This window comes from Lolium perenne, chromosome 3 (genome assembly GCF_019359855.2).
Source record: "Lolium perenne isolate Kyuss_39 chromosome 3, Kyuss_2.0, whole genome shotgun sequence".
NCBI classification, from domain to species: Eukaryota; Viridiplantae; Streptophyta; class Magnoliopsida; order Poales; family Poaceae; genus Lolium; species Lolium perenne.
Window position 1 is genome coordinate 37,776,025 of NC_067246.2, and position 12,124 is coordinate 37,788,148.

Consider the following 12,124-nt stretch of genomic DNA (forward strand, 5'->3'; position numbering starts at 1 on the left):
ACAGCATTGCCTCTACTTCGATTTGCCTTCTGCTTGATCTTTGATGTTTGTAAGCTATTTTTCAGCATCTTGTAATTCTATCGTTGCGATTTTATTAATTTCAAGCTGGACATTAGCCTTATGTTCAAAAAGAGAATAGGGAGAAAGACGAGACATTGAGGGCTGAGGAAACGTCTAGAACTTTAGATTTTCTTTTGAAAAGGGGAAATCCTGGCTTCTACATCGTGACGATGCACATAGCCCTTTATTAAAAACCAGAATTCGTTGTTCAGTACTTATTACATCTCAAGGATCGCCTAAAATCGATACAAAAATCAACCAGCGAAAAAAGGAAAATAGCAGAATCGACTATGCATCCTCTAGTCGACTAATATGCTGCCAGCCAGTCCGGCACAAGATATCCTGAGCGACCGTCTGAAACCGTGTGCATACAGAATCCATGACATCCCGTTGCTCTGGAGGTGAGAGGAGAGCCCAGAGTTGGATCCAATGCACCATGGAAAAGATAACCTGTAAAAAAATGAAAATTTTCTTGTTGTTAAAGATTATATCATTGCGGCATCTCCATATTGACCAACATAAGGCTGATACGCCAATGCGTATTAAAACCTTGGATTGTTTGTCAACTCCTTTTAACCAATTTCCAAACATATTTGTAATATTGGTTGGTGGAGGGAGATTATGAGTAAAATTAACAGTTCACCATATTAGTTTAGCAAATGGGCATGTTAGGAATAAGTGTTCTACCGCTCCGCAGAAAACACATTTAGTACACCCAGTTCATTTTCTCTTTGCTAAATTATCTTTTGTCAATAGCACCTTATTACTCAGGAACCACATAAAAAAATTAATTTTTAGGGGGGTTTTCATTTTCCAAAGATATTTTCGCAAGTATGATGTATGATTATTCATAAGATCCTCATACATAGATTTAACTGTAAACAACCCATTAATTGTTAGTTTCCACACTCGATTCTAGTCCAGAGCTTCTCCTTAATTCCATGGTGGAGCCTAACACCGCTTTGGACTGAACCAAACCAGAATAAAAAAGAGACGTGGTTGCACACGGTTTGTACAAACAGAGAAAAGGAGAGGAAAATCGTATCATCACATCTACGGGAATTGTGCATTACAATGAAAGTAAACGTGGTTGCAGACGATTGGATAATTGGCTACCCAAATATAACCTGAATCGCTATGATTTAGATAAATATGGTCAGCTTTGATATAGGTAATAATGAGCTTACCCCTCATCTTTGTCCTCATCCACCATCACTTTCAACCGTGAGTTTGCAGCGCACGATCATCCCATCACAAATTAATACACACTAGATATAAATGTGCGCCTTGGCGCACGATCCCGTAAAATTAGAGCTAATTTGCACGTAGTATAATAATGATAAAAATCACGTGGCTAAATGATAATCTATTTTTTAAGTTTTACAAAACAAAGTCAATCAAGGTGAAATTAGGATAACAAAATCACGAAGTAGAAAACTCTTATATACTGCCACAAAAATAGAAGAATGTATTAAACATTTATATAAACTGATGGTAATAGTCAGAAATAAGTCTTATCAATCCACACACCACCCAACCTTTCACATAGTCAATCACTGGGTAAAATATTATGTGTATTAGTAGTATCACGACATGTGTTTACAATACAAACCACATGAAAATATAATGTACCTCTAATTATTGTTATCTAAACAATAATTTAATAGCACTCTCAAGAGGCACCCGCCTCCATAATTACTTTTGAAGTCATCATGGGAGATTGCCCAACAATGTAAAGTGTGAGATAAGTTGTTCGGTGAGAGCTACTCAAAATGTTTACAACACAATAGAAATATCATAACAATACATCAATGGACCTGATTTTAGAACTGAGAAGCCATTGAAAACAGTCCATGTCTACACACATCAGACAGGATTCAAATTAAACGACATGCACAATCAATAACATATGCGAAGAAAACATAATCCATTCAACACAGATTCAACGTTTTTAGTTCGCAAGTTAAATGGTTTAAAAGGATCTTATCCTACTACCTGACGTGACGCAACTAAATCTAGTTATCCATGAATTACAGTTCGATTTACTACCAAATTTCAGTTTCACTCATCTCATGTTTTTTATGTCTTTGTAGATGTAAGATAAATAGACTGAACCACTTTTCACAACCAAAGACAGTGGTGATAGCAAAAACGCAAATGATGTTTCTCACAACTGCTAAGACTTCCCATGCTTACTATAGATATAGTATGAACAATCTGCTCTTCGAGTTTAAATAACCAGGAAAGCCAATCCTTTCCGTCCTCAATTTCTTTTGTAGAGAAGGAAATAGTTTCATATTGTAGAGTGTATATTTTGACATTAAAATTATTATTTCTTTATCTCTTTCACCCCTAACGGTTCCATCTAAAAGTTTATAGGTGAAAATCGCATTGCTGCTACATAATCCCACTAACCAAAAACCCAATTCTTATGTCCTACAGAAGGAACCCCCAAACATATATTTGATTATGGTATAATGAGAATTATACTGGGGAATAGGGGCGAATTTCAAAGCAATTATAGTATCATCATTTCCATCCATTTAACTGTATAATTAACTTGGAGCTATATAATGATTAAACGATTGTTGACACCAATATGATATTAAGCATACAATAGGCAACATCTACAGTGATGACCTATCAGAAATGTCTGTTACATGTCTTGTGGAATAGCACGAATTCAAGCACAGCTACTAACATTGTGACCTGACAACGTAATGAATTATTAAAGATGGCAGTCAGTAGATCATCTCTGAAAATATGTAATAACGCCTCATAGGCTCCTGTGAATATCATACCTCCTGACGAAAATAATGTTTTGAACTCATGTGAACCATGTCTACTGAATTTTTTACATTTCTCCATCATCAGGTTGCTACATGCCTCCGCATTGCTCCCTTGGTGCATTCATTCTGTAAATTAAAAACAACCAATCTTTGACCACATTGCAGAGTTCAAATATGACATAACTTCTATTTTTGCTGTGAAAAAGGATGGATTCTCCCAAAAGAAATATACGGGATTTTCATGCGTAGTTATTATAACACCAAATATATTTTATGGCCTACAATTAAAATATGATGAATTTTATGGCACTACTACAGAGCTTGAACGACAATGAAACTATTTATCGATTCATGTTTCCACGGCATAACCAGATATGTAATAACCCAACAGGTACAAGAGGAAGTAAAACACTAATTTGGGAACTGATACAAAGAATTAAACATCAACAAACAAGCCAATGGCCTCGAAAAGACCATATCGTATTTAACAGGACCATATATATTGAAAAGAGCGCATAGAAAATCCAGATTAAGAAATGATTAATGTTGATACAGTACAAAAAATTAATTGGTTTTACCTGATATATAGATTTGGGGTTCTATAGGCAACACTACTTTTCCCTACAGTACAAAAACAACGAATATTAGATCTGGTAAGGCTCATGCAAGTACAAAATCGCTGAACTATGAAAGAGACACATGGATGTAGATCCATATGCCAAATAGTTGACAGAATAACTATCCAGCGTTGCTTTGCCGCAAAAAAGTCCTGAAAGAACATACATGCTAACACAATACGAAGGAAAGATATAGGAAGCAGATTCGGGAATAGAAATTTATTCTAAATTTGAATTTAAAAAACCAAATGGCAGTACCCTCCACCATCACTAAGAAGTCAGTATCTCCACTTTGTCTAATTGCATAGTGTAAAATAGCTTCAATTTTCTACCAGTTTCTTACTTTCCAAGTGCACCTAGGAACATAAACCACCCTCTCAGGTGTTGTTCATAAATTGACGGGAGAACAGATCAATGTCTCACAATTTAGCTATAGCTAAGACAAATCAGCATAATATGAAAAATATACCGCCACACATAAATACAAAATGTTTTCTAGGCTAGCAGACACTACAAGTAATATTGAAGCTCAAACCAATTGATTAACTCTAGTTGTTCGGTGTGCTCAACATAGCTGAAAATTACCTTATGGATTCTATTATTACCTAGGGATAATTTGCTCACACATGTTTTGAATGCCCAGCCGGCCACGTTTTTAATAACGGCAACATGCACTGAGAGTAGCTGCTGCACCATAACAAAATTAACCAAATTAGCACATAAAGCCTCATAACCAAGTGGAAGTTTAAAAAAATTATGCTGTAAAGAAAGACAGGTCATATGACAACAATTAGAGAACTAAATAGGAGGATGGATACCTTACAAGCACATACATTTAAAATATTACCTCATACAAAACGTTTCAATAACCGGCAGGGTAGCAAATTCTCGCGCAGACAGAAACTACCACATGAGAGGAAATAGTTGAAATTAGAGAAAACAGAGAATTGCTTCAGTAGGTCAGACCAAACACACAACAAACCCAGAGGCAACTGCTCGTTCATCTTATCGCTGCGTTGGCAAAGCCATTGATCAGTTGGTAGCACGTGTTTCTTTGCTCAAGTTTTGCTTCATGCCTAGAAGACCAACACAAAAAAGAAAAATGTGTTAATTGTTTGTGAAAAGGGATAGAAGTCTGAAACATAGGTACATATGAAATCTATCTACTTAATATGTTGGTACCTTAATTGCAAAATCGCAAACAGCTAGATGGAGCATAAATATTCCAGTTTTCACCATGGTTTATTTTGAAAGCTATTTAAAAATCTGCACTAATTTAAAGAACAAAGCAGTGAATCGAATGTGCACATATTCAGAGTAGTCACTCGACCAGATGTGCATATTCAGAATACTCAGCTCCAAATATTACTACGAAAGATACAATTTAATCTTGGATGATTTAAACCAGCAAACGGTGAAGTTTTTTTCTGCTGCTGGGGTAGAGATCATGGCTATACACATATGAAATTTCTCTACTTAATATGTTGGTACCTCAATTGCAAAATCTCAAGCAGCTAGATGGAGCATAAATATTCCACTTGTCGCCATGGTTTGTTTTGAAAGCTATTTAAAAATCTGCACTAATTTAAAGAACAAAGCACTTAATGGAATGTGCATGTATTCAGAGTACTCACATGACCAGATGTGCATATTCAGAATACTCAGATCCAAATATTACTACAAAAGATACGATTTAATCTTTGATGATTTAAACCAGCAAACGAAGAAGTATTTTCTGCTGCTAGGGTTCGATCATGGCCGCCACCGCGCGGTCACCATGAATAAATTTCCATGCCTGTTTTCTAGCAAAAATGGATGCAACATTTATGAATGGTGATCTTATGAATCGGACATACAGGAAACTTATTCAAGAGGCAGAGATGAATAAAGATACAAGGGTGTGGTGTGGAAGTGGAGACTTGGCTCCTAGAGGTGGAGCCAAGGTGGCTACTGAAACACCTGCACGCGTTAGTATCGCTGGAGGTCTCTCCTTCTTTCTCTCTCATGATTCATCTTACCGCTTCATCTCCCTCTTTACATCCTCCTCATCCCAGAGATTGCTGTGGCACAAGTCTGGAACCTTTAGCTTCAGAAAGGGGTGAAGGACATCTACCTCACTGACGTTGTTACCAGCCAAAAGCCAAACCTGAAAAATATCCCAAACCATAATTCAATGAGAAACAGACAAGTCTATGCAAGTTACATTGTTCAAACCATAATAGTAAATGTATCAAGAATCAACAATTCAGTGTTGAAGCACTGGACTGAATTTGGTTATGCAAATAATTATATATATTAAGGACCACGGAGCATAATGATTCCTCCCTCCAGAGCAAGCTTAATGAGCAATATGGTAAGAGCTATTATCTCTACATGCTACACATTTACTAATATGGGGGGTCAAATAGGAGAGTGGTGTCCGCATTGAGCTAGCGCTCAGTTTTCCACAGACAATTCACATGACATACGAGTAAAGGCTGCTGCAATCCATACCATGGTCAATTATTGAGATCCTATTATAGATGAAGTATTAGTTCTCAAAGATCTTTGATAATTGAGATATTATTCTTGATAGGCCTAACATCTGAAGATCTTTCGAAAGTGCTCCTGTAGTGCAGAAAGCAAATATGTTACATAATTTGAACGCATTCTCACAAGAGACAAATGAATATTCCAATAGTAACCACGACTAAACATGCTCAACTATGAAAGAAAGCTAACCAACTGAGTTGTCTAATAAGCTCAATAGACGTAGGTCCGAGAACACGCTCATTCTTTAGATTGCAAGAAAACCAAGATGTAACAATTAAAGTGACTTTTATCATTAGGGAAAACGATAGAAATGCTGATTACCGACTCGATAAATATTTGCTGATGCAGAACTTTAATTTTCTCCCTTCTCTTCCACAATGATGTTACTCTGAGTATTAGTTTGACTGATCCAATTCTTGATCCTTTTAATGCACTCATATGACACTACATGAATCAATCTTCCGGTCATCGCACACACACACACACATAATTTGAGAAAATGAGAAAAACAGCAAAAACAGGGAAATAATCAAAATGCAATCCATTTTGAGAGCTGCACTTCTGACCTGAAGACAAGGAGAACCGCTGACGGCGATAACCATGCTGACCACTGGATCCAGTGTCGCCATGAGCCACACGTCCTTGTAGACCAGATAAAAAAGAACCATTACACAAATTCAGAACATTAATCCACAAATGATCTTCCGGTTCACCTCTTCCTCCCTACGCTGCTCCACCTCCTCTCTCCTGCGTCAGCCGAAACTCCGTTAATTCTGGTAACCACTAACAAAACAGAGAATAGTCAGGCTCTTCTACTTGTTTGCACCAGCATGAGCACGACCATGAGAAACATGGAGCTAATGGTTGAAGTCAACCATTTTAGACTCAGGTTTGGAAATTCTGAGTCATATTAAAATCTACAGGGACAAGGATGCATGTTGGTGGAAAATACAAAAGTGGCAACATGTTCTTTCACCAGACCTAACAATTAAATTAATTCATTAGCAGCTTGGAGCAGAACCAAAGCGTTGTGTGGTAGGAATACCACACAAACCAAGCTGCATAACAGACAAGTCAGTTTCTAAGATAATAATACAGTGAGTTTACCATGGAGAGTAAATACAAGCAACGAAAAGAACAACCAAAAATCCAAGCCTTATTAACTTAGCAGTGGACAAAGATCATAGAACCAACAGTGATACCTACCCCCATCACACTACCAGGTGATCCTGGCATCCGCTTCTATCCATGAAATTGTTGCTTTTGTTAGGTGTTAACAATACAGTACTAATCGTCAGCCTCGTATTATGCAGTCCTAGCAAACTTGTTCTATATTACAGACCTAACAGATGCCAATACAATCCTAGAACCTTAATCAAGCAAGTCAAGAATTTGTAAGCACTCCATATATCAAACACAGGCGCAAGAAAAGGATGAACCGAATCACGTTTTAGATCTGGGCAAGGGGAACAGATCAGGAGCAGCCTACCTTTACGAGTGAGCTTGACGTGGATAAATAAAACTAAGTTGTGGAGGGGATCCTCCATCTCCAGCGCAACACGGGCCATCGTCGCCTCCAAACTCACCAATCAGGGGACAACCATTTCCAGCTTCACCATCAACATCAGTGCAGGGCAAGTGTGGAAACCGCCATGGTCTCCTGCCCTCTCGACCTCACGCCGATTCACGTCCCGCCACCTCTCCCTTCCTCGTCGATCTCGTTGTCGTCCTGCAAGCCGAGGCCTCCGGCCGGCCGGCAAATCCCGACGAAACCAAGATGCGGAGGCGATCCTCCATCTCCAACGCCGCTTCTTGCCTCGGCTCCTGCCCTTCCGTCGCTGTATAGGTCGGCCGTGGCCTCTGGTCGGCAGGGCCGCAACCAGGTGGGTGGAGAAGGCGGGGAGGCGGTCGGCGGAGCAGGGGGTGGGAGGAGGGCTGGGGAAGAGAACGAGGGGATTGGGAAGAGAGGGGAGCAGACGCGGATTGGGGCAGGTTTCGTTCTGTCTCAAGCTGCAGTCATGCGTGACCCACTTAAAACTTACCCAAGGCGACTGATAAGTGGCCCCGGCTTAATGTAGGTCCCACGATCAGTCGTAGGCGGGTAGAATAGCGCTGCTCCATGGCTTTATCTAGGGAGAGCAACCGGTGGAGAGCCACCAAAACGTCCACGCCCACCAACCACCAGCAGCCAACTTCCCTACAATGAACGGACGAGATCCATTAATTGACACATGCTGAAGAGATCTGACGGTCTAGAATTGCAAATCGCTGTGAGACCCCCATTGGGGGGCAGCTATTATACCTTCAGATGAAACATAGTACAAAGGCATCCCAACACTGCCGTTATCCTCCGTCACAACTTCGCAAATACTACCTCCATTATAAAGCTTAAGACTTATATTATTTTTAGAAAGTCAAACTATATCAAGTTTAACTAAGCTTTTAGCAAATATCATTAACATGTAAAATCCAAAATTAATATCATTAAATAGACAATAAAATATTTTTGTATGGTATCTACAAAATTTATATTTGTTGGTAGATTGTTCTAAAAATTTAGTCAAACTTTATTTGGTTTAACTTTTCAAAAAAATCTTAAACTTTGAGGTGGAGGTAGTATATATACGCCCCTGATCACATGGTCAACACCACTGCTGACCTCCAGTTTGTGAGTTAATCAAGTCCCATCACATCCCGTAGACTTGGTGACCTTTTTAATTTGTGCCTTTGTTCACATGGAAGTATTGAACTAGGGAAGGTGTTCAATTTATTCACACACTGATCTATTGATCTATCAGATCGTATTCTCCTACTTCATCGGTGCTGCTTGAAGATTTGTCGCCGACGGTAACTATTGGTTGGTATTCATCTCACGATCTCACCTATGGAGCAGCCGCCCCCATCAATCCCTTTGGTGATCCAATTGACGTTGTTCTATCTCCCCGTACATCCTCTCTCTCCGTCTGGTGCTTTTCAGCCGAACCAGTGCAACCTGCTAGATTTTTCTGGTGGCCATCCGAGTAATCTGTTTTCTATCTTGTTGATCACCTCTGCTTTATAGAATTTCTTTTAGAAGATCAAGTAATTGATCCTTGCTTATTGTATTGTTGTGTTGATTTCTATTTTATTTTGATCTAACCCCTTAGATCAAATCACTAATACATCAAATCATTGTTTTAGCAAAGACCACATTGAAATTTATAGCGCTTGACTTGATGATCTACTTCAATTCCATCAATTCAAGTGAAATCTCAATCATTGTGACATGTTTTATTTGAAAGCGTGACGCATGTGGGTGTCGACATCCTTCTTGAAGAGCTTCGGGTGTACCTCTTCCCATCCCCCGTAGCGTACCGGGGGAAACCATAGGACCAGTCTGGCCAGCAGCGTCATCATCGTCGCTTCATTCTTGGAGGTGTTGCTTGGTACGCGACGCTTTGGAGCACTAGGAGCGTGGTGAAAATTCTCCAGAGGGCACAGCGCTTGCGAGTCATCATCATTTTTGTCGATGACATAGGCATCCCCAATGGGCCTGCCGAAGAAGATACCCGGGGTTTACTGGAGGCCCACGACCCGACGTTTTACATAGTTTGGAAAGATAGAATTGTATTAGGAATATCAACTTGTAATTGTTACGGGACGGTTCAGAAACCCTCCCGGACTCTGTAACTTGTGCATCACGAAACCCTCGGCTCCGCCTCCTATATAAGGGGGAGCCGAGGGACAAAGAAAGGATCGATTCATTGTTTCACGCAACCCGAGTTTTCATAGCAGTCGAGTACTTTTCCGGCTGAAACCTTCGAGATCTACTTGCCCTCTACTTCCAACTAAACCCTAGTCTACAACTCGTAGGCATTGATAAGTTAATCCCTTATCAATTGGCGCCGTCTGTTGGAATTAGAGGCGATAAGGTTCTGATCTCGATGGCACGTTTGACATCATCAACATCTTCGGTAGCAAGCAATGTGATGGATCAAGGTAAACAGATCGAAACCACTCTAGTCGATTTTGTTCCTCACCCACCCTCCCGTATGGATGCATATGCGTATCTGGAGGAGCCCATGGACATGGCGTTCGGAAAGTTCCACTTCCGCGTCGGGAAGGAAGGATCTCATCGTCTCGCAAGATCGGATTCGGCGAGATCGGGTGCAGCTGGTTCCGGTTCGTCGGGATCGGTTTCATCGTTCGATTCTGGCGATGAAGAGATTTCGTCGGCAATCTCCACCAAGCTTGCATCAAGCGGCGAACTCATCAAGATCTTCAGCAACATATCCGTCGAGTCGTCTGCGGACTCAGATATAAGCAGCGACTCCGACAGCGTCGACGTTTTCGATTTCGTCGACAGATCTACTTCTATTCGTGAGGTTTTCGCCGATCTATATGGCGGTGTCACCGATATCGACGACAATCAAGCTTCTACACATCACCAAGTATATGCCATTGAGGAGGCAAGTCGAGCAGAGCCGGAAACATTAGAGGCTTTCGACGATGCGGGAAACCCATATGTCGATCCCGCTGATCTCAGGCGAGGTTTAGGCACGAAATATGTCGGGCCCACACCGCGTCTAAGGGTTCAACTCCCACAAGCAGCGTGGGACAGAGCCGCAAGAGCCATGGATGGTACGGAACCATTGACCACAACTGCTACGGTGGAACAATTACAAGCGTACCAATACAGACTCGCCCGTGTTGGACGAGAATTAGAAAAACAGACAGCTGATCTGAATAGAAGAAGGGAGGCAGCTGCCGAGTCAAGCAGGCGAAGGGCGGAGTTGAGCCGACAATCAGGTACTTCTGGAGATAGTCACATAGCAGCTCGAAATAGAGCAAGATCTCGGCTGCAAAATATACCTGAGGCCGATAGGGAGAATTTAATTCAAAACCTCGACATGTCTTTCATGTCGATCGACACAAGAGGGAATATTATCCCAAAAACCCCGGAAGCAGGATATATGGCGACACATGCCTTTATACTGGCAAACAGGCCACCCGCGGGAGATCCAAGAGAGGCATTGTATAACATGGATTTGGCAGGAGTCGGAGTCATCGGGACAGCGTTTGCAAGTACAAGAACAACTCCCGAAGGTGCCGCGAGGCAAAATAGTCCACGACCTGTGGGGGCAGTCCAACCACCCCCAAGAACGTCGACTAGAGACACAGTGGCACAAACACGGGTTGACAGGGCGCGACAAGAAAGGAGAGAACGTCGGCACTTACCTGAAGTAGATGACGAAGATCTGTGTTGACTCCCCTGTTTCACTCGATGAGTCCGCAAAACGCGAGTACCGTCAGATTTCAAATTGCCTGATAGTTATAAAAAATTCGACGGATTGCAAGATCCCGAGGATTGGTTGGTTGATTACCTGGAGACAGTAAAGCTGACGGGTGGAACTAAGGCGACAGCTATGCAAAGCATCCAGGTGTATCTAAGTGGTGCCGCAAGATCATGGATCAAGAATTTACCACCTGGATCTATCGATAGTTGGGAAACCTTCGAGGATTTGTTCGTAAAGAATTTCTTGTCCACGTGCAAAAAACCTGCGTCAATAGAGGAGTTGAGAGCTTGTCGACAGAAGTATGACGAGTCGATGAGGGCGTACATACAAAGGTGGAATATTATCAAGAACTCGGCAGAAAATGTATCGGTTGAGAGAGCGATAGATGCTTTTGTCGGGGGAATCCGCAGGAAGGATTTCATTGAGGACCTCGGAAGGACTAATCCAAAGACAATAACAGCACTCATGGAGATAGCAAATCGCTGGGCAGATGGAGAGGATGCTGTCAATAATAAGCGGCATAGGTCGCCCGAGGAGGATCGTAACAGAAACTTCCAAAATAGACGGCGTTTTCCTCGACAGTACTTAGATCACAACGGTCCCGGCCAAATATCGGCCGGCTTCCACGGAAATAATGAAGGAAACAATCGAGATGATTATCAAAAAAGCAACGAGCAGCGGGATGGTCCCCGCCCAAATAGGCAAAATAATGGTCCAAGGTTCCAGAGGCCGTACATATCTCCCGAAGATATGATGAACGGACCATGCCAAATGCACTTTTATGTCGACAACAATGGAAAGAGCAGTCCGGACACTTGCAGAAAGATTGCCGAACTTTTTAGGCATTGAA

At 41.3% G+C, this 12,124-nt stretch overlaps 1 protein-coding gene across 31 annotated transcripts; it reads right to left on the bottom strand.

The window, feature by feature from the left end:
* Window positions 1-207: 207 nt before the first annotated feature.
* LOC127340728 (uncharacterized) lies at window positions 208-7,967 on the bottom strand. 31 transcript variants are annotated; one of them, XM_071827853.1, is made up of 10 exons: window positions 7,488-7,967; window positions 6,565-6,745; window positions 6,320-6,442; window positions 5,485-5,612; window positions 4,314-4,542; window positions 4,072-4,153; window positions 3,428-3,470; window positions 2,862-2,975; window positions 1,248-1,346; window positions 208-510 (listed from the first exon to the last, which is right to left on the bottom strand). In XM_071827853.1, exons 2-5 carry the CDS (start codon window positions 6,664-6,666, stop codon window positions 4,467-4,469), a joined length of 429 nt encoding a protein of 142 aa, XP_071683954.1. In that variant the 5' UTR covers window positions 6,667-6,745; window positions 7,488-7,967; the 3' UTR covers window positions 208-510; window positions 1,248-1,346; window positions 2,862-2,975; window positions 3,428-3,470; window positions 4,072-4,153; window positions 4,314-4,466. The 31 variants fall into 31 exon arrangements, 21 of the variants coding, with proteins under 21 accessions (XP_071683954.1, XP_071683955.1, XP_071683960.1 ...); XR_011754741.1 differs by lacking the exons at window positions 208-510; window positions 1,248-1,346 and adding exons at window positions 4,649-4,732; window positions 5,960-6,073 and having other exon boundaries at window positions 2,613-2,975; window positions 5,361-5,612; window positions 7,488-7,966; XM_071827854.1 differs by lacking the exon at window positions 1,248-1,346 and having other exon boundaries at window positions 209-510.
* Window positions 7,968-12,124: the final 4,157 nt, after the last annotated feature.